The sequence below is a fragment of the Caloenas nicobarica genome, unplaced genomic scaffold (assembly GCF_036013445.1).
Source record: "Caloenas nicobarica isolate bCalNic1 unplaced genomic scaffold, bCalNic1.hap1 Scaffold_83, whole genome shotgun sequence".
NCBI lineage: Eukaryota > Metazoa > Chordata > Aves > Columbiformes > Columbidae > Caloenas > Caloenas nicobarica.
Window position 1 is genome coordinate 6,237 of NW_027017717.1, and position 21,326 is coordinate 27,562.

Below are 21,326 nucleotides of genomic sequence, written 5' to 3' on the forward strand. Positions count from 1 at the left end.
AAAACTGCCCCATTGCACCCCAAAACCTGACCCAGATCCAGCACAGAGCACCCCAAAGCATCCCCTGCACCCCCCAGCTCCTGACCCCCCCCAGCACCCCAAAACTGCCCCATTGCACCCCAAAATGGGACTGGGATCCAGCACAGAGCACCCCAAACCATCCCCTGCACCCCCCAGCTCCTGACCCCCCCAGCACCCCAAAACCGCCCCATTGCACCCCAAAATGGGGCTGGGATCCAGCACAGAGCACCCCAAAACACCCCCTGCACCCCCCAGCTCCTGACCCCCCCAGCACCCCAAAACTGCCCCATTGCACCCCAAAATGGGACTGGGATCCAGCACAGAGCACCCCAAAACATCCCCTGCACCCCCCAGCTCCTGACCCCCCCAACACCCCAAAACAGCCCCATTGCACCCCAAAATGGGACTGGGATCCAGCACAGAGCACCCCAAACCATCCCCTGCACCCCCCAGCTCCTGACCCCCCCAGCACCCCAAAACCGCCCCATTGCACCCCAAAACCTGACCCAGATCCAGCACAGAGCACCGTAAAAACATCGGAGGCGTGGCCAAGTGAGGGGGCGTGGCCAAGAGGGGGCGTGGCCAAGAGGGAGCGTGATCAATAGGGGCGTGGCCAAGAGGAGGGCGTGCCCAAGAGGAGGGCGTGGCCGAGAGGCGGAGCTCCCCTTGGGGGCGTGGCCAGAGGGGGCGTGGCCACCAACGAGTGGTTGTGAAAGAGGGGGCGTGGCCCCTGCTCCCGGGCCCCGCCCACCCCGCCCGTTGCCCAGCAACGCTGCGCGCGGGGCACGCCGGGAGCTGTGGGCCGCGGGTCCTCCCGCCCGCCAGGCGGCGCTCCCGGCGTGCCCCGCGCGGCCGAGCGGGTAAGATGGCGGCGGGGGCGGCCGGGCCCGTTCGGCCGCTGTAGGACGGGGGTAACGGGCAGAAAACGGGAGGAACGGGGAGAAAACGGCGAGAAAACGGGGAGAACGGGGGCCTGGGGGGGGCGGGGAGGGGAGAAATGGGGCGGGATGGGGGGTTTGGGGGGGGCGAGGGGAGTCCGGGGGGGGGGCGGGGGGTGCTGAGGGGGTTTGAGGTAAAAAGGCGGGAATTTGGGGGGGGTCGGGGAATAAATAATAAAAAAAGGGCGATGGGGGTGAGGTGGGGGGGGAAGGAGGGGGTTTGAGGGGAGGAAAAGGAATGAGAGAAGGGCGAGGAACTGGGGGGGGGGAATTGGGGGGAACGGGGCAGAGAAGTGGGAGAATAGGGCAGAAAATGAGGGGGTTGCGGTGAGAAAAGGGGGGCTGGGGGGAAAACAGAAGGGTTGGGGTGAGGAAGAACGGGATCGGGGCGAAAAAGAGTGAAATTGGGGGCGAGAAACGGGAGTTGGGGGAGGAATGGTGGGAATTGGGGGGGAAAAGTGGGGAATTGGGGGGGAAAAGTGGGGAATTGGGGGGGAAAAGTGGGAAAATAGGGCAGGAAATGAGAGGGTCGTGGTAAGAAGAGGGGATTTGGGATTAAAAAAAGGAGGATTGGGGTAAGGAAGAACGGAATTGGGGCGAAAAAGAGTGAAATTGGAGCGAGAAACGGGAGCTGGGGATGGAAAAGTGGGGAATTGGGGGGGAAAAGTGGGAAAATAGGGCAGGAAATGAGAGGGTCGTGGTAAGGAGAGGGGATTTGGGATTAAAAAAAGGAGGATTGGGGTAAGGAAGAACGGAATTGGGGCGAAAAAGAGTGAAATTGGAGTGAGAAACGGGAGTTGGGGGAGGAATGGTGGAAAATGGGGTAGAAGAGAGGGAAATGAGGGTAAAAGGGGTTTGAGAGGAGAAGAACTGGGGAAATGGCAACAGAATTGGGTCAGAAAACAGGGGAATTGGGATGAGAATGGACCAGATTGGGGCAGAAAAGGCGGAAAACCGGGGCGAATGGTGGAGCTGGGAAAAGAGCGGAGAAAATTGGGGCAGAAAAGGGGGACGTCGAAGGGAAGAAGGAGCAGAATTGGGGTGGAAAGTGGGAAACTGAGGCGAGAGTTGGGGTGTCCTGTCCCCCCAGGCTGGCACTGGCCCCATGGAGGAGGAGGAGAAGCCGCGGCCCCCGGGGGGGCGGGAGGAGCCGGCGGGACCCGGCGAGGACGGGGGGCGACCCGGGGGGGCCCCCCCGGAGCCTGAGGGGCCCCTGAGCCCCGGGCAGGTCCTGGTGGTAAGAGTGGGGGGGGCGTGACCCACAGATGGGGGTTCGGAGGGTTTGGGGGGTCTGTGACCCCCTGATGGGGGTTTGGGAGGCAGGGGGTCTGTGACCCCCTGATGGAGGGTTGGGAGGGTTGGGGGGTCTGTGACCCCCCTTGGGGGGGTTTTGGGGGGCATGGGGGGGTCTGTGACCCCTTGGAGAGGTTGGGGGGTGCTGTGACCCCCTAAAGGGGGTTTAGGGGGGTTGGGGGTCTGTGATCCCCCTGAGGGGAGTTTGGGGGGCATGAGGGGTCTGTGACCCCTTGGAGAGATTGGGGGGTGCTGTGACCCCCTAATGGGAGTTTGGGGGGTCTGTGACCCCCTAAAGGGGGTTTAGGGGGGTTGGGGGTCTGTGACCCCCCTGGGGGGGGGTTTGGGGGGCATGGGGGGGTCTGTGACCCCTTGGGGAGGTTGGGGGGTGCTGTGACCCCCTAAAGGGGGTTTAGGGGGGTTGGGGGTCTGTGACCCCCCTGATGGGGGTTTGGGAGGCAGGGGGTCTGTGACCCCCTGATGGAAGGTTGGGAGGGTTGGGGGGTCTGTGACCCTCCTTGGGGGGGTTTTGGGGGGCATGGGGGGGTCTGTGACCCCTTGGAGAGGTTGGGGGGTGCTGTGACCCCCTAAAGGGGGTTTAGGGGGGTTGGGGGTCTGTGACCCCCCTGAGGGGGGTTTGGGGGGCATGAGGGGTCTGTGACCCCTTGGAGAGGTTGGGGGGTGCTGTGACCCCCTAATGGGAGTTTGGGGGGTCTGTGACCCCCTAAAGGGGGTTTAGGGGGGTTGGGGGTCTGTGACCCCCCTGGGGGGGGGTTTGGGGGGCATGGGGGGGTCTGTGACCCCTTGGGGAGGTTGGGGGGTGCTGTGACCCCCTAAAGGGGGTTTAGGGGGGTTGGGGGTCTGTGACCCCCCTGGGGGGGGTTTGGGGGGCATGGGGGGGTCTGTGACCCCTTGGGGAGGTTGGCGGCTTCTGTGAACCCCTAATGGGAGTTTTGGGGGAGTTGGGGGATCTGTGATCCCCCGATGGGTGTTTGGGGGAGATGGGAGGGTCTGTGACCCTCTTGGGGGGTTGGGGGAGATGGGGGGGGGGGGGTCTGTGACCCCCTGACGGGTTTTTGGGGTCCCCCCTGTTGTCCCCACAGAAGACCCTGCAGCGCGTGGTTTGCGGCAGCTTCCCGGGCTGGGCTGGGGGCAAAGGTAGGGACAGTTCTGGAGGGGTTGTCACCTGGGGGGGGTGGAACTGTCCCCGTGTCACCTGGGGGGGTGGAACTGTCCCGTTGTCCCCTGGGGGGGCTGGTGCTGTCCCGATGTCCCCTGGAAGGGTGGGCACTGTCCTCGTGTCCCCTGGAGGGGCTGGAACTGTTCCCATGTCCCCCCACGTCCATGGGGCTGGGGGGGTCTGTCCCCATGTTCCCTCTGGTGTCACAGCCTGGGGGGTCTGTCCCTATCCCCCCACGGTGCTGGCTGTGTCCCCACGTCCCGTCCCTCTCTCCATCCCTGTCCCCCCACCCGTCGCCACGTTCTCTCATCCCTGTCCCCGTGTCCTGTCCCTGTGTCCCTGTCCCCCTGTCCTGTCCGTGTCCCCACGTCCCGTCCCTATGTCCTGTCCCTGTCCCATTCCTGTCCCCACATCCTGTCCCCGTGTCCTGACCCCTGTCCCTGTCCCCCCGCCCCTCACCATGTGCTCTCATCCCTGTCCCGTCCCTGTCCCGTTCTATCCTCACGTCCCGTCCCCAGATCCTGTCCCGTCCCTGTCCCCCCGTTCCTGTCTCCACATACTGTCCTTGTCACCCCGTCCTTGTCCCCATCCCTGTCCCCCTGTGCCTCACCATGTTCTGCCATCTCTGTTCTTACATCCTGTACCTGTTCCCCCAACCCTCACTGTGTCCCCTCGTGCATGTGCTCTTGTCTCTGTGCCCCTGTCGCGTCCCTGTCCCCACGTTCTGTCTCTGTCCACTTGTCCTGCCCCCCCACCCCTCACTGTGTTCCCCTGTCCCGTCCCTGTCCCCCTGTCCTATCTATGTCCCCATGTCCCATCCCTGTCCCCCCGCCCCTTGCCATGTCCCCCCATCCTGTCCCCGTCCCCACATCCCATCCCTGTCCCCTGTCCCGTCCCTGTCCCGTCCCTGTCCCCGCACTCCCTGCTGCTGACACCGTGTCCCCCTCGCTCTCCCCTCCCAGATGCCGTGAGGAAGAGGACGGTGCCGGTGCCGCAGCGCTGGTGCTGGGGACCCCGCCCCGAGGGCAGCCCGGTGAGCGTCCCAGTCCATCCCAGTACACCCCAGCACAGCTCTGCCCCGGGGGTGCTGACCTGGAGGAGCCCCCAGTGACCCGTTTCTGGTGTTTTTCTCCCCAAACAGGCGTGGGAGGCCGCGGCGGGGCTGGACCAGCTGCAGCAGAGTTGCGTGACCTCGCTGCGGACACAGCTCCTCATGGGCAGCGCCGCGGGGGGGTGAGCACTGGACGCCTGGGTCTCTTTTGGGTGGGGGAAGGGGAGCACCCGGACACCTGGGTCCCTTGCAGGAGAGGAGCGGAGAAGCTGGATGGCTGGGTCGCTTCGGGGTGTGGGGGGAAGAGGGTTCCCCTTGAAAGCGTAACGGGGTGTCAGGCAAACATCTGGGTCCTTTTTTTCTGGAGGAGCAGGACAGCCGGACGCCTGGGTCCCTTTTTTGTGGGGGAGCAGGACAGCCGGATGCCTGGGTCCCTTTTTTGTGGGGGAGTAGGACAGCCGGACGCCTGGGTCCCTTTTGGGATAAAGGGTCCTCTTGTAGGGGGGCAGCAGGTGCCTGGGTTCCCTTGTGAGGAGGGACACCCGGATGCCTGGGTCCCCCCCGGTGTGGGGCAGAGGGGGGGTCCTGGGCGCCTGGGGCCCCCCTGACCCCCCACTTTGCCGTCGCGCAGCGGGGACGGGGACGCCGAGGATGAGGAGCTGGAGCTGGTGGCCGAGGTTCGCGTGGGCGACCTGGGGGCTGTGGCGGCCGCATCGGGGCTGCTGCGGCGCGACCGGCCCTGGAGGGCCCCCAAAGGAGGTGGGGGGCGTGGGGGGGCGGACTTGGGGGGTACGTGGGGCGGAGGGGGGACGTGGGGCATTAGGGGAGTGCCTGGAGTGGGGAGAAATGGCACTTGGGGGGCATGGGGTGTTGGGGGGGTTCCCTGGTGGGGGAACGTGGAGAATCAGGGGTATCCTGAGAGGGGGATGTGGGGGGACATGGAGCACTGGGTGGGGGGGTCCGTGGGGCGGGATGTGGGGGGACACGGGGCATTGTGGGGGATGCGGGGCAGGATGTGGGGTGACATGGGGCATTGGGAGGGACGCAGGGCGGGATGTGGAGGGACATGGGCATTGGGGGGTGCTGTGGGGGGACATGGGGCATTGTGGGGGAATGTGGGGTGCTGTGGGGCACTGGGGGGACACTGTGGGTCCCTGACCCGCTGTCCCCCCCCCCAGGCCCCGTCCCCATCTCGTCCACTCGCCGCTGGCGCCTCCCCGCTCGCCCCCCAGCCCCCCCGGGCCCCCCGGCCGGGCCCCCCACGGCCGCCCCACGGCCGCCCCACCGGACCCGCCGCGTGCCCCCCGCAACCCCGCCGGGCCGGCCCCGGCGCCCCCGGGGTCCCCGTGCGGCCGCTCCGGGGGGGCAGCAGCATCACCAACACCAACACCAGCGGCCCCAGGGCCCCCCCGCGGCGCGGGACGAGCCAGCGCGGACACAACCGCCCGGTGCCGCCCTGGAAAAACCCGATTCCTCCTCCTCCTCCTCCTCCTCCTCCCGCTCTTCCTCTTCTTCCTCCTCCTCCTCGCATCCTGACCCCCCCGCCTGCCGCCCCCGCTCCCCGTCCCTGGATATTTATGATCCTTTCCACCCCACCGACGAGGACAACGCCGGGGGGGGCGACTTTGCCTACGGCACCTCCTCTTCCCCCCCCGCCAAAGAGGCCGAAGGGCGGCAGGACCAGAAGTACGACCCGTTTGACCCCACCGGCTCCAACCCCAGCTCGTCCCGCAGCAGCCCCAGCCCGGATGAGGAAGAGGAGGAAGAAGAGGAGGAAGAAGAGGAGGAAGAAGAGGAGGAAGAAGAGGAGGAGGAAGCCGCCAGCGCTCGCCCGGACGTGTCCCACAGCATCAGCCGCATCTCGGAGACCTTGGCCGGTATCTACGATGACAACAGCCTGAGCCAAGACTTTGAGAAGGAGCCCGACACGGCCCCCCCGGCCCCACAGAACCCCCCCGGCGCCGACTCAACGCTGCCCGAGGAGGATGAGGACGAGGAGGATGAAGATGAAGCGTCGCCCCATCCTGATGCACCTGCCCCGGAGCCGCGACGCCGCGTCTTCGTGGTGGATTTGGCTTCCAAGAGCCGCCCGGAGAGCGACGCGCACCCCAAACTGGACGGCAAAGTCTCGCTGGAGGTCGTCGCCGCCGGAAACCCCCCCAAAGCGCCGCCCCCCCAGCCCCGCGCTGCCAAACCCACCCCCCGGCACCGCGCCCGCCGTGAATGGGGGGTCCCGGGGGGTGACTCGGAGATCGAGGAGGGGGAGATCGTGCAGCCCGAGGACGAGCGGTTCAGCCCATTGCGGTTGTTCCGCGGGCGCGGGCGGGGGGCCGATCCGCGCCCCCCCCGCCTCCCGGAGGGCGACGATTTCCTGTCCCTTCATGCCGATTCAGATGACGGCGGCGATTTCGGCGCTGACTCCCAGCCCGACCCACGCTGGAAATCAGGGGGGGGCCCCGACCTGCGCCGCAAGATCCTGAGCCAGCGCCGGCTGCGCGCGCCCCCCTCGCCGCGCTCACCCTCCGCCGCCTCCCGCAAGAAACCCAAACGCTCCCGCGAGCGCGCCGGGGCGGCCTGGGGGGGCAAAAAACCGCCCGAGCCCCCCCCCAAAACCAAAGAGCGGCACCGGCGCCGTGGGTCGCGCTCCCGCTCCCGCCGCCGGTCCTGGTCGCGCGGCCGCCGGTCACGCTCGCGGGACAAGCGCCGGAGCCGCCGGTCGGGCAGCGGCGAGCGGCCGCGGCGCCGCAAGGACAAGCGCCGCGGCGACGGCAAGAAGAAGAAGAAGTCACGGTCACGGGAGCGGCGCCCGTCCCGCCGGCCGTCCCGTGAGGCCGCGGGGGACCCCAAGGCGGAGAAAGCGGGGGACAGTGCGGCGCGGCGCGGCGCAGTGCCGCCCTCGGTGCAGGAGCTGAGCGATGCCGACCTCTTCGCCATCAAACGCACCATCACCGTGAGCCGGCGCCAGGACTCGCCCGAGCCGGCCAAGCGCGAGGTTCTGTACGACTCCGAGGGCTTGAGCTTCGAGGGGTTTTCCGACCGTGAACCCCAAGAAATTTCCAGCCGGGGGAGTGGCGGCAAAGGGGACGCGCGTCCCGCCGAGGGGAAGAAGGAGAAGGAGCGGAAGCGAAGCCGCCCCGAGGAGCGTCCCCCCCCGCGCGAAAAATACAAGAAAAAGTTTAAAGAGACTCCTGGGCCCCCCCCGGCGGCACCGGCAAAGATGGAGAAGGAGAAGGTGCCGCGGGCGGAGAGGGAGAAAACCCTGCGAAAGAGCAAAGGGCACAAGGATGGAGGGGAGGGAGTCGCGGCGAAGCCCCCCCCGTCCCGCAAGGTCAAGTCCAAGGTGGCCGTTCTGATCCGTGAGGGCGTCAGCTCCACCACGGCCGCGGGGAAGGACGGCGGCACCGGCACCGGCGGCTCCATCGGCGTCAAGTTCAGCCGCGATGCCGAGAACCGGGCGCCTTTCCTCAAAGCTGAGGAGAAAGCGGCGGCCGAGGTCAAGGTCGGGGGCAAAACTGAGCCCGCCAAGGACGCGGGGGTCAAGGTCAAGAAAGTCAAAGCCGCCAAGGTCAAGACGGGGCTGAAAAAGGCCAAAGGGCCGGGCGGGAAGGCCAAGGGCGGCGCCGAGGCAAGGAAGAAGAGGAAGACCAAGGTCAAGGGTGCGCTGAAGAAGTCCAAGGCCGACAGCTGCAGCCAGGGCACCGGCAGCCCCCAAATCCGCCTGCCCCCCAAACCAGAACCCGCCTGGTCGGGCTCGGAGAAGTCGGGGGGCAGCCCCAAACCCCCCACATCGCCCCACTCGAAGGTGACGGTCACAACGGTGACGCCGGTGACGCCGGCGACGCCGGCGGCTGAGCGGGAGCTGACGCCTGACTCGCAGACGGTCGACAGCAGCTGCAAGACCCCCGACGTGTCCTTCCTCCCCGAGGAGGGGCCGGTGGGTCCCGGTGGGGCTGGAGGTCCCCCCACAGTGACGGTGACGCCGGTGTCGGGGGGCGCGGTCAGTGGGGACCCCCCCCGGGCAGAACCCGAAGCCGACAGCCGCTCGGAGGCCAAGGAGGAACCGGGACGTCCCGCGGCGGCACCAGTGACCTGGAACCTGCAGGGCGGCGTGGATTGTGCCACCAGCGGCGTGTTGGCGCGTAGGTGGCACTTGGGGACGTGGAGGGGGGATATGGGTGGGGGGTGTGTGTGTGTGTGTCCCCAACGCTGCCGGGTGTCCCCGCAGTGACGGCGTTGCTGTTCAAGATGGAAGAGGCCAACCTGGCCAGCCGGGCCAAGGCGCAGGAGCTGATCCAGGCCACCAACCAGGTGGGGACACCCCCCCGGGTGGGGATGGGGACACCCCCCTGGGTGGGGACGGTCACCCCTGATTGGGGACGGTCACCCCTGATTGGGGACAGTCACCGCGGGGGTGTGCACAGCCCTGGAGGGAATGGTCACCCCCCTGAGGGGACAGGGACCCCCGAGAGGGGGTGTGAACTTGGGGTGGGGGGGCACTGTCACCCCCCTAAAGGGACTGTCACCCCCATGAGGGGACAGAAACCCAATGGGGGGTGTCCCCCCCAAGAGGACACCTGGTACTGGGCCACCCCCACGTCCCCACGTCGCATCCGGGAGGGTGTGCAGATCCCCCAGGGGTGCCCCCCCAAAACCGGGGTGCCCCCCCACCCCAGGGGTGTCTGCTCCAAACCAGGGGTGCCCCCCCCAAACTGGGGGTGCCCCCCACACCCCAGGAGTGCCCCCCTACAGACCCCCCTGTCTCTCCCCCTTCTTGCAGATCCTGAGCCACACGAAGGCGCCGCCCCCGCTGGGCCCCCCCCAGCCCCCCACATCCACCGCACCCCCCCCAGTTCCCCATATCCCCCCCCCGTACCTGCTGCACGGGGCTCTGCCCCTGCCGGGGGGGCCCTCGGCGCCCCCCACCCCCACGGGGCTGCCGGGTTTGGGGGGGCCGGCGGGGGGCAGTTCCGGGGGAGCCCCCCCCACCCTCTACGGCACCTCGTCTGGCACTGAGGGTGGCAAAAGGGACGGGAGCGTCACCTCCGAGGGACGAGGGGACACTGACAAGGTCAGCGGGGACGGGGGGGACATGGGGCATCCCGTTGCGGGGGGAAGTGGGGTGTCCTGTGGCGATGGGGACATAAGCGAGGGTGGTGTCCCATGGGGACCGTGTGCATGTGACAGGGCCGGGGTGACACGGGGTGGCCTGTAGTCACAAGGACGGGGGGTGACGGGTGACGCTGCGGTGGGGACACATCTGCTGGGGGTGGTCACGGGGGCCATGGGGTGTCCCGTCCCAACCAATGGGATGAGGGTTAATTAACTCTGGGTTAATTCTGCAGACGTGGGGTTGTCCCGTCCCAACTGATGGGATGAAGGTTAATTAAGTCTGGTTAATTCTGCACGGTAACGCGGAGTGAGTGGCAGACAATCGTTCCAGGGCTCCAATTGAATTACGAGTTTTACTAAAAGCACGTGGTGGAAAATACTAATTACAGCGATGGGTGACTTGGCAAAAGTATTTTATGATATCACAGAACTTATCAATGCATTGACAGCAAAAGTCCTTCCACAAGCAATGGATTGGCAACCGTTTGTGGCTGTAATACAAAACTTACCAGGACTTGAATGGCAGAGCTTAAAATGATGTTACTTTTATACGTTCAAAAAAGAGAGAGAGGGGGAGAGAGGGAAGGAAAACTAAGGTGTAAGAGAGAAAGAGAGTAAGATACAAACTGAGATATGAGAGAGAGTCTTGACAAGTCTAGACAAGTCAAGTCTAGACAATCTTGACAGGTCTAGACAATCTTGACAGCTCTTGACAGGTCTTGACAGGTCAAGTCTAGACAATCTTGACAGGTCTAGACCGTCTTGACAGGTCAAGTCTAGACCGTCTTGACAGGTCTAGACCGTCTTGACAGGTCAGGTCTAGACCGTCTTGACAGGTCAGGTCTAGACCGTCTTGACAGGTCTTGACACGTCAAGTCTAGACAGTCTTGACAGGTCTAGACCGTCTTGACAGGTCTTGACACGTCAAGTCTAGACAGTCTTGACAGGTCTAGACCGTCTTGACAGGTCTTGACACGTCAAGTCTAGACAAGTCAAGTCTAGACAAGTCTTGACAAGTGTCAGGCCATGTTGAAGGGTCTCAGCTTTTCCCCTTTTTGTGCCATGTTGGGCATATCAGAAGGTGGAGCTGTGGGCCCTCCGGCACGTCCCCCACTTCTGGTATCGCCAGCCGGCCTGGGCTGGGGCTCGTTAGCTTGTCGTTGATATGTAAATCGCAGTTCACCCTATACTGAATCACAGAATGTCAGGGGTGGGAAGGGACCCCGAAAACTCATCCAGTCTGATCCCCCCGCCGGAGCAGGAACACCCAGGTGAGGTTACACAGAACCAGGCGGGTTGGAATGAATCCAGAGGAGGAGACTCCACAACCTCCCTGGGCAGCCTGGGCCAGGCTCTGGCACCCTCACCGGGAACAAGTTTCTTCTCAAATTTAAGTGGAACCTCCTGTGTTCCAGTTTGCACCCATTGCCCCTTGTCCTGTCACTGGTTGTCACCCAGAAGAGCCTGGCTCCATCCTCCTGACACTCCCCCTTTCCTTATTGATCCCCATGAATGAGTCCCCCCTCAGTCTCCTCTTCTCCAGCTCCAGAGCCCCAGCTCCTCAGCCTTTCCTCACACGGGAGATGCTCCACTCCCTGCAGCATCTTCGTGGCTGCGCTGGACTCTCTCAACAGTTCCCTGTCCTTCTGGAACTGAGGGGCCCAGAACTGGACACAATATTCCAGATGTGGTCCCACCAGGGCAGAGCAGAGGGGCAGCAGAACCTCTGGACCTACTGAGCACCCCCTTCTGATCCACCCCAGGTCCCACTGGCCTTCCTGGCCACAAGGGCCCAGTGCTGGCCCAGCCCACAGCACCCGGTGGTCCCAGCTGGTCACCCATCCACATACTAACCGGGCCCGACCCTGCTTAGCTTCCGAGATCAGGATCCAGTGCTGGCTCAGCCCACAGCACCTGCTGTTCCCACCTGGTCTCCCATCCAAGTACTAACCGGGCCCGACCCTGCTTAGCTTCCGAGATCAGGTGTTCTCAGGGTGCTATGGCTGTATATACTCTCTCTATACATATATATATTCCCCAAGTATACCCTGATAGTATCTGAACTAAACCCTTTTTTCAGGGGCAGAGGAGAGGGGCAGGAGAACCTCTCCGACCTACTGAGCACCCCCCTTCTAATCCACCCCAGGTGCCATTGGCCTTCCTGGCCACAAGGGCCCAGTGCTGGCTCATGGTCACCCTGCTGTCCCCAGGACCCCCGGGTCCCTTTTCACTGCTCCAACAGCTCGTTCCCCAACCTATACTGGAACCCGGGGCTGTTCCTGCCCAGATGCAACACTCTACCCCTGCCCTTGTTCTATTCCATTAAGTTTCTCCCCGCCCAGCTCCCCAGCCTGCCCAGGTCTCTGGACGGCCGTACAGCCTCCCAGTGCCAGCTGCTCCTCCCAGTTCGGTGTCACCAGCAAACGGGGTGACAGTCGCTCTATCCCCTCAATGTATCATCCGCTGCGATGTTTTAGCCTTTGACAATGCTGGGGCTGGAGGAACTGGTCTCGTCTGATCCTTGTCAGTACACGACAGGGTGTCCCGTGGCGATGGGGACAAAGGCAAGGGACGTGTCCCGTGGGGACCGTGTGCCTGTGACAGGGCCGGGGTGGCACAGGGTGGCCCGTAGTGACAAGGACGGGGGGTGACGGGTGACGCTGCAGTGGGGACACATCTGCTGGGGGTGGTCATGGGGACGGTGGTGACAAGGGTGTCCTGGGGTGCTGGGGACAGTTGCGACACCCGTCATCGGGGACACTGATGACAGGGACGTCCCGGGCGGGAGGTGACGTTGGAGACGCTGGTGACAGGAACAGTTGTGATGTGGTGGTGACGGGGACAGCGGTGACGGGGACACCCTGAGACAGCGGTGGGGATGTTGCGTGTCAGTGATGGTCACGGTCATGACAGGGACATCCCCTGTCGGTGACAGGGACATCGCGCATCAGTGGCACGGGCGTTCCACGGTGGGGACATCCCATGTTGGTCATGGTGGTGGCAGGGATGTGCCATGGTGGTGATGGCCGTGGTGGTGACAGGGACATCCCGTGGTTGTTATGGCCATGGTGGTGACAGGGACATCCCATGGTGGTGACGGCCGTGGTGGTGATGGGGACATCCCATGGTTGTTATGGCCGTGGTGGTGACAGGGACATCCCATGGTTGTTATGGCCATGGTGGTGACAGGGACATCCCATGGTTATGGCCATGGTGGTGACAGGGACATCCCATGGTGGTGACGGCCATGGTGGTGATGGGGACATCCCATGGTTGTTATGGCCATGGTGGTGACAGGGACATCCCATGGTGGTGACGGCCATGGTGGTGACAGGGACATCCCGTGGTTGTTATGGCCATGGTGGTGACGGGGACATCCCATGGTGGTGACGGCCGTGGTGGTGACAGGGACATCCCATGGTGGTGACGGCCATGGTGGTGACAGGGACATCCCGTGGTTGTTATGGCCATGGTGGTGACGGGGACATCCCATGGTTGTTATGGCCGTGGCGGTGACGGGGACATCCCGTGGTTGTTATGGCCATGGTGGTGACGGGGACATCCCGTGGTGGTGATGGCCATGGTGGTGACAGGGACATCCCATGGTGGTGACGGCCATGGTGGTGACGGGGACATCCCGTGGTGGTGACGGCTGTGGTGGTGACGGGGACATCCCGTGGTTGTTATGGCCATGGTGGTGACGGGGACATCCCGTGGTGGTGACGGCCATGGTGGGAATGGGGACATCCCGTGGTTGTTATGGCCATGGTGGTGACAGGGACATCCCATGGTGGTGACGGCCGTGGTGATCATGGGGACATCCCCTGTGGTTGATGGTCATGAGGGCGCCAGGGACCTTTCACATAAGTGACAAGGACACCTCAGATTGGTGGTGTCTGGTGGTCATGGGGACATGGTGACAGCTGTGGGGGGGGCACAGGGACATCCTGGGGTGGTGGTGACGGTCATGGTGGTGACAGGGCCATCCCATTGTCAATGACAAGGACGTCCCTTGGTGATGGTCATGGTGGTGACGGGGACATCCTGAGTCAGTGACAAGGACGTCCCATGTTGTCGATGGTCATGGCGGTGACAGGGACATCCCGGGTTGGTGACAAGGACGTCCTGTCTCAGCCACGGCCATGGTGCTCATGGGGACGTCCCGCGGTGGTGACAATGGCGGTGGCGCCGGCTCACGTGGGTGCTGTGGCACCCCCTGCTGGCCCGTGTCCCCTGATGTCCCCATGTCCCCCTGTCCTACCCCTGTCCCCCCATGTCCCCCATGTCCCCTGATGTCCCCGTGTCCCCGCAGTACCTGCAGAAGCTGCACACGCAGGAGCGGGCGGTGGAGGAGGTCAAGTTGTGTCCCCCCATGTCCCCCCATGTCCCCCCATGTCCCCATGTCCCCCCATGTCCCCCCATGTCCCCATGTCCCCTCATGTCCCCATGTCCCCCCATGTCCCCTGATGTCACCATGTCCCCTGATGTCCCCATGTCCCCCCATGTCCCCTGTCCCCCCGTGTCCCCTGATGTCCCCGTGTCCCCGCAGTACCTGCAGAAGCTGCACACGCAGGAGCGGGCGGTGGAGGAGGTCAAGTTGGCCATCAAGCCGTTCTACCAGAAGAAGGAGATCACCAAGGACGAGTACAAGGACATCCTGCGCAAGGCCGTGCACAAGGTGCCGGGGGCGGGGGGGGGACAGCGGGCTGGGGGGGGACACCTTGGGCCACCCCCCCGGCCCCCGTGTCCCCCCCCTGACCCCCGCGTGTCCCCCCAGATCTGCCACAGCCGCAGCGGGGAGATCAACCCGGTCAAGGTCAACAACCTGGTCCGGGCTTATGTCCAGCGCTACAAGTATTTCCGGAAGCGGGGGCGCCGCGGGGGGGGCACCGAGGAGCCCCCCAACCCGGGGGGGGCCCCCAAAGAGCTGGGGGGGGCCCTGGACAAAGCCCCCCTGCCCCTCCCCCCGCTCTGACATCCCCTCCCCCGGTTTCATTGTAAATACGGGGGGGCCCCCCCCATTTCTGCACACCCCCCCACCCCCCCACCCCCCCCCAAATTTGGTTTTACTTATTTAGCATGGCCCCCCCACCCCAGAGCGCCCCCCCCGGACCCCCAAATCCTCCATAAAACGCCTTTAGACACTCGACTGCTGCTCCGACTCTTTGTCTTTTTTGGGGGGGGGATGACACTGTGACCCCAAATTTGGGGTGGCTGGGAGGGCACTGAGGAGCTTGAGACCCTTGATTGGGGGCAGGAATTTTGGGGGGGGGGGGTAGACAAGGGGCTGGGGGGGGAGGTTTATTTTTGGGGTGCTGGGGGGGGGGGGTTTATCGATGGGGATGGGGGAGAATGGGCCCAGGGGTGTCCCCAGGGTGGGGGGGACACGCAGGACTGTCCCATGGTGGGGGGGGCGGTGCCACCACCAGGGTGTCCCATGTGTGTCCCCCCCCCGCCCTGCCATGTCCTGGGATTAGTCACCGAATGTCACCAAATCCCCGGGGGGGGGGGCACTGACCGGGTTGGGTTTCAGCCCCCCCCCCCCCCCCCACTTTGGGAGGGGGAGTCACACCTTTGCGGGGGGGGGGGATCCCCACTTTGCGGGGGGGGTCCCCACTTCGGGGGGGGTCCTGTCCCCACTTGTCCCCACTTGTCCCCACTTGTCCCCACTTGTCCCCATGTCATGGGGGGGGGGGTGTCGTGGGGGGGGGCGGGGCCACTCTCGGGGGGGGGGGTGTCGGTATTTAAAGGGGCCGCGGGCCCCCCCCGGGCAGTTGTGGCCCCACAGCCCCAGCGCAGCGATGCCCGAGCCCAGCAAGGCCGGTAAGGGGGGGGCGTTAATTACCCGGGGTGGGGGCAATTAATTACCCGGGGGGCAATTACTGGGGGGGTAATTACTGGGGAGGAGTTAATTACTGGGGAGCAATTACTAGGGGGTCATTACTGGGGGGTAATTACTGGGGAGCAATTACTGGGGAGCAATTAATTACCCAGGGAGCAATTACCGGGGGTAATTAATTACTGGGGAGCAATTACCGGGGGACAATTACTGGGGGGCAATTAATTACCCAGGGAGCAATTACCGGGGAGCAATTAATTACTTGGGAGCAATTACCGGGGAGTTAATTAATTACTGGGGGGTGATTACCGAGGGGTAATTACCAGGGAGCAATTACCGGGGGGGGGGGTAATTACCCTGGGGGGGCCATTTGTGCTGACGGGGCGTTTTGGGGGGGGGGGGTGACACATGAGCCGCCCCCAAAGGGACCTGCAGGTGGCGGCCACTAAATCATCGTGACCCCGCGGGGGGGGGACACGGGATGGGACACCTCGGGGTGGGGGGGGGACATGGGGGGTGGTGACATCGTGGGGGGGGGGACGTGGCGGGGTGGTGACATCGTGGGGGGGGGACGTGGGGGGTGGTGACATCGTGGGGGGGGACATGGGGGGGCGGTGACATCGTGGTGGGGGGGACGTGGGGGGTGGTGACATCGTGGGGGGGGGACACATGGGGGGCGGTGACATCGGGGGGGGGGGACGTGGGGGGGCGGTGACATCGTGGGGGGGGGGGACGTGGGGGGTGGTGACATCGTGGGGGGGGACATGGGGGGTGGTGACATCGTGGCGGGGGGGGACATGGGGGGGCGGTGACATCGTGGGGGGGGGACATGGGGGGTGGTGACATCGTGGGGGGGGGACACATGGGGGGCGGTGACATCGTGGCGGGGGGACATGGGGGGTGGTGACATCGTGGGGGGGGGGGGACGTGGGGGGTGGTGACATCGTGGGGGGGGGGACGTGGGGGGGCGGTGACATCGTGGGGGGGGGACATGGGGGGCGGTGACATCGGGGGGGGGGACATGGGGGGCGGTGACATCGTGGGGGGGGGACATGGGGGGCGGTGACATCGTGGGGGGGGGACATGGGGGGGTGGTGACATCGTGGGGGGGGGACATGGGGGGGCGGTGACATCGTGGGGGGGGGACGTGGGGGGGTGGTGACATCGTGGCGGGGGGACACATGGGGGGCGGTGACATCGTGGGGGGGGGACACGGGAGGGGGTGACACTGGGGGGGGGTGTCACACACCAGGTGGGGTTTGGGGGGACCCCATGGGGGGGGGGGTGACCCTGTTGTCCCCTTGTCGTGTGTGTGTGTCCCCCCCACCCCCCCCGGTGACCTGAGCCCGGTGACAACTGAGCCCGCGCTATTTTGGGGGGGTCGGAGTCAAATCCCGGCCTTAAATAGAGCTGGGGGGGACACACACACACACACACACATTCTGTCCCCCCCCCCATCTGCCACCAGCCCCCGGTGGCATCTGTGTCCCCCCCCCACGCGGCTGCCGCTGTTACCCCGGGGGGGGGAAAATTACTTGGGGGGGCAATTTGGGGGGGGGGGGCGGAAGGGGGGGAGTAATTTTAGTGGGGGGGCCAAATGGATCTCACTATCCCCCCGCCCCAGCTCCCAAAAAGGAGAAGAAGGAGAAAAAGGAGGAAGAAAAAGAGGAGAAAAAAGCGGAGAAAAAAGCGGAGAAAAAAGAGGAGAAAAAAGAGGAGAAAAAAGAGGAGAAAAAAGAGGAGAAAAAAGAGGAAAACGGGCAAAAAGGAGAGCAGCCCGCGAGGGAGGGGGACGCGGCCGGTGCCCCCAAAGGTACGGAGGGGGGGTCAGGGTGCTGGGGGGGTCAGGTTTGGGTGTCAGGTTTGGGGGTCGGGGTGCTGGGGGGGTCAGGGTGTCAGGTTTGGGGGTCGGGGTGCTGGGGGGGTCAGATTTGGGTGTCAGGTTTGGGGGTCAGGGTGCTGGGGGGGGTCAGATTTGGGTGTCACGTTTGGGGGTCGGGGTGCTGGGGGGGTCAGGGTGTCAGGTTTGGGGGTCGGGGTGCTGGGGGGGGTCAGGTTTGGGTGTCAGGTTTGGGGGTCGGGGTGCTGGGGGGGTCAGATTTGGGTGTCAGGTTTGGGGGTCGGGGTGCTGGGGGGGTCAGATTTGGGTGTCAGGTTTGGGGGTCGGGGTGCTGGGGGGGGTCAGATTTGGGTGTCAGGTTTGGGGGTCGGGGTGCTGGGGGGTCCCTTTGGATGGCCCCCCCCTCTCTGACCCCCCCATCTCTTTGCAGACGCCCCCGATGACTCCCTGGGTAAGCGCCGCCCACCCCCCAATTTTGTGCCCCCCCCCCCCGGCCCCTTGGCCCCCCTGACACAATTAATTGCTCCCTGGTAATTGCCTCCTGGTTATTGCTCCCCTGTAATTAATTGCTCCCCACTAATTACCCCCCACTAATTGCCCCCGATAATTGCTCCCTGGTCATTAATTATACTCCCTAATTAATTACACTCTGGTAATTGTTTTCCAGTAATTAATTGCTCCCTGGTAATTACTTCTTGGTAATTGCCCCCCAGTAATTAATGAACTCCCCGGTAATTCCTCCCCAGTAATTAATTACCCCCGGTAATTGCTCCCCCAGTAATTCCTCCCCAGTAATTACCCCCCCGGGTAATTAACTTACCCCCCAAGTTAATTCCCCCCAGTGATTGCCCCCTGGTAATTGCTCCCCGGTAATTAATCACCCCCTGGTAATTGCTCCCCCCCAGATGACATCCACCCCCCCGAGACCCGCGACCCCGACGGGCTTTTCCTCAGCAAACCCCAGAGCGTCCTGATCGACAGCGGTGAGGGGGCCGGGGGGTCCTGGGGGGCCAGGGGGGGGTCACAAAATTGGGGTCGCTGGGGGGTCTGGGGTCACTGGGGGTTTTGGGGTCGCTGGGGGGTCTGGGGTCACTGGGGGGGTCTGGGGTCACTGGGGGTTTTGGGGTCACTGGGGGGATCTGGGGTCACTGGGGGGGTCTGGGGTCATTGGAGGTTTTGGGGTCACTGGGGGGGTCTGGGGTCACTGGGGGGTCTGGGGTCACTGGGCGGTTTTGGGGTCACTGGGGGGTTTTGGGGTCACTGGGGGGTCTGGGGTCACTGGGGGGTTTTGGGGTCACTGGGGGGATCTGGGGTCACTGGGGGATCTGAGGTCACTGGAGGTTTTGGGGTCACTGGGGGGTTTTGGGGTCACTGGGGGTTCTGGAGTCACTGGGGGGGTCTGGGGTCACTGGGGGGATCTGGGGTCACTGGGCGGTTTTGGGGTCACTGGGGGGATCTGGGGTCACTGGGGGGGTCTGGGGTCACTGGGGGGGTCTGGGGTCATTGGAGGTTTTGGGGTCACTGGGGGGTCTGGGGTCACTGGAAGTTTTGGGGTCACTGGGGGTTTTGGGGTCACTGGGGGCTCTGGGGTCACGGGGGGGATCTGGGGTCACTGGGGGTTTTGGGGTCACTGGGGGTTCTGGGGTCACTTGGGGCATCTGGGGTCACTGGGGGTTCTGGGGTCACTGGGGGTTCTGGAGTCACTGGGGGGGTCTGGGGTCATTGGGGGGTTCTGGGGTCACTGGGGGGGTCTGGGGTCGCTGGGGGGTCTGGGGTCACTGGGGGGTTCTGGGGTCACTGGAGGTTCTAGGTTCACTGGGGGGTTCTGGGGTCACTGGGGGTTCTGGAGTCACTGGGGGGATCTGGGGTCACTGGGGGTTTTGGGGTCACTGGGGGGTCTGGGGTCACGGGGGGGTTTTGGGGTCACTGGGGGGGTCTGGGGTCACTTGGGGGTTCTGGGGTCACTGGAGGTTCTGGGGTCACTGGGGGTTCTGGGGTCACTGGGAGGGGAGGTGACACGTGGGTGTCCCAGGGAGGGACGTGACACCGGTGGCCCTGGCGGGTGCGGGTCCTGGGGTCCCCACGGTGCTGGGTGGCACTGGGGTTACTGGAGGGGTCCGGGGGGGCCCCGGGGGGTGTCGGGTGACACGGGGGTGACCGGGGTGTCCCCAGGGAAGGACGTGACCGTGGTGGCGCGAGTGGACGGGTCCCAGCTCCCCACCAAACCCACCATCAAGTGGTTCAAGGGGAAGTGGCTGGAACTGGGAATCAAGAGCGGCACCCGGTTCCAGTTCAAGGAGGCGCTGGACAAGGAGAGCAAGGTGGGGGCACTGGGAGGGGCTGGGGAGACACTGGTGGGCACTGGGAGGGGCTGAGGGGCACTGGTGGACACTGGGATGGGCTGGGAGGGCAGGGAGGGGCACTGAGATGCACTGGGAGGGCACTGGGGAGGCACTGGGAAACACTGGGAGGACACTGAGGGGCGCTGGGGAGGCACTGGGATGCACTGGGATGCACTGGGAGGACACTGAGGGGTGCTGGGGAGGCACTGGGATGCACTGGGATGCACTGGGAGGACACTGAGGGGTGCTGGGGAGGCACTGGGAGACACTGGGAGGACACTGAGGGGTGCTGGGGATGCACTGGGATGCACTGGGAGGACACTGAGGGGCGCTGGGGAGGCACTGGGAGACACTGGGAGGACACTGAGGGGTGCTGGGGAGGCACTGGGATACACTGGGAGGACACTGAGGGGCACTGGGGAGGCACTGGGAGACACTGGGAGGACACTGAGGGGCGTTGGGGAGGCACTGGGATGCACTGGGATGCACTGGGAGGACACTGAGGGGTGCTGGGGAGGCACTGGGAGACACTGGGGTGCACTGGGAGGACACTGAGGGGCACTGGGAGGCACTGGGATGCACTGGGAGGACACTGAGGGGTGCTGGGGAGGCACTGGGATGCACTGGGAGGACACTGAGGAGCACTGGGGAGGCACTGGGAGACACTGGGAGGGACTGGGAGGACACTGAGGGGCACTGGAGAGGCACTGGGAGACACTGGGAGGGACTGGGAGGACACTGAGGGTCACTGAAGAGGACACTGAGGGGCACTGGGAGACACTGGGATGCACTGGGATGCACTGGGAAGACACTGAGGGGCACTGGAGAGGCACTGGGAGACACTGGGATGCACTGGGATGCACTGGGAGGACACTGAGGGGCACTGGGAGGCACTGGGAGGGACTGGGAGATCACGGGCAGAGTCCCCACTGGTGTCCCTCACTGTGTCCATCTGTGTGTCCCTGTGTCCCTGTCCCCCACTTGTGTCCCCCCACATCCCCCTGTCCCCCCGTGTCCTCGTGTTCCCATGTCCCCTGTTGTCCCCCCATGCCCCCCATGTCCTCATGTCCCCCATTGTCCCCCCATGTCCCCCATGTCCTCATGTTCCCACGTCCTCTGTTGTCCCCCCATGTCCTCATGTTCCCATGTCCCCCATTGTCCCCCATGTCCTCGTGTTCCCATGTCCTCTGTTGTCCCCCCATGTCCTCGTGTTCCCATGTCCCCCATTGTCCCCCATGTCCTCATGTTCCCATGTCCCCCATTGTCCCCCCATGTCCTCGTGTTCCCGTGTCCTCTGTTGTCCCCCCATGTCCTCATGTTCCCATGTCCCCCATTGTCCCCCATGTCCTCGTGTTCCCATGTCCTCTGTTGTCCCCCCATGTCCTCGTGTTCCCATGTCCCCCATTGTCCCCCCATGTCCCCCATGTCCTCATGTGTGTTCCCGTGTCCCCCCATGTCCTCATGTTCCCATGTCCCCCATTGTCCCCCCATGTCCTCGTGTTCCCGTGTCCTCTGTTGTCCCCCCATGTCCTCATGTTCCCATGTCCCCCATTGTCCCCCATGTCCTCATGTTCCCACATCCTCTGTTGTCCCCCCATGTCCTCATGTTCCCATGTCCCCCATTGTCCCCCCATGTCCTCGTGTTCCCGTGTCCTCTGTTGTCCCCCCATGTCCTCATGTTCCCATGTCCCCCATTGTCCCCCATGTCCTCAT

General features: G+C 64.6%; 2 protein-coding genes and 1 pseudogene across 3 annotated transcripts in view; 2 read left to right on the forward strand and 1 right to left on the reverse strand.

Annotated features, from left to right (window-relative positions):
• Positions 1-832: 832 nt before the first annotated feature.
• LOC136002953 (splicing factor, arginine/serine-rich 19-like) lies at positions 833-14,738 on the forward strand. Its single transcript, XM_065658191.1, is given in 12 exon segments — positions 833-881; positions 2,050-2,196; positions 3,356-3,410; positions 4,395-4,465; positions 4,574-4,665; positions 5,115-5,242; positions 5,662-8,622; positions 8,709-8,791; positions 9,261-9,298; positions 9,300-9,551; positions 14,142-14,270; positions 14,370-14,738. Coding segments are annotated over 11 exon segments (4,242 nt in total). The 5' UTR covers positions 833-881; positions 2,050-2,064; the 3' UTR covers positions 14,671-14,738.
• LOC136002955 (5S ribosomal RNA) lies at positions 11,495-11,603 on the reverse strand (annotated as a pseudogene).
• Positions 14,739-15,324: 586 nt separating the features above from the next.
• The window catches only part of MYBPC2 (myosin binding protein C2), a 30,984-nt gene continuing 24,982 nt past the window's right edge, over positions 15,325-21,326 (forward strand). For both annotated transcript variants that reach the window (XM_065658189.1, XM_065658188.1), the window contains exons 1-5: positions 15,325-15,415; positions 17,056-17,244; positions 17,702-17,722; positions 18,177-18,254; positions 19,444-19,592. In XM_065658189.1, coding sequence (XP_065514261.1) covers positions 15,394-15,415; positions 17,056-17,244; positions 17,702-17,722; positions 18,177-18,254; positions 19,444-19,592 — 459 coding nt within the window. In that variant the 5' untranslated portion in view covers positions 15,325-15,393. The remainder of the gene's footprint in view (positions 15,416-17,055; positions 17,245-17,701; positions 17,723-18,176; positions 18,255-19,443; positions 19,593-21,326) is intronic.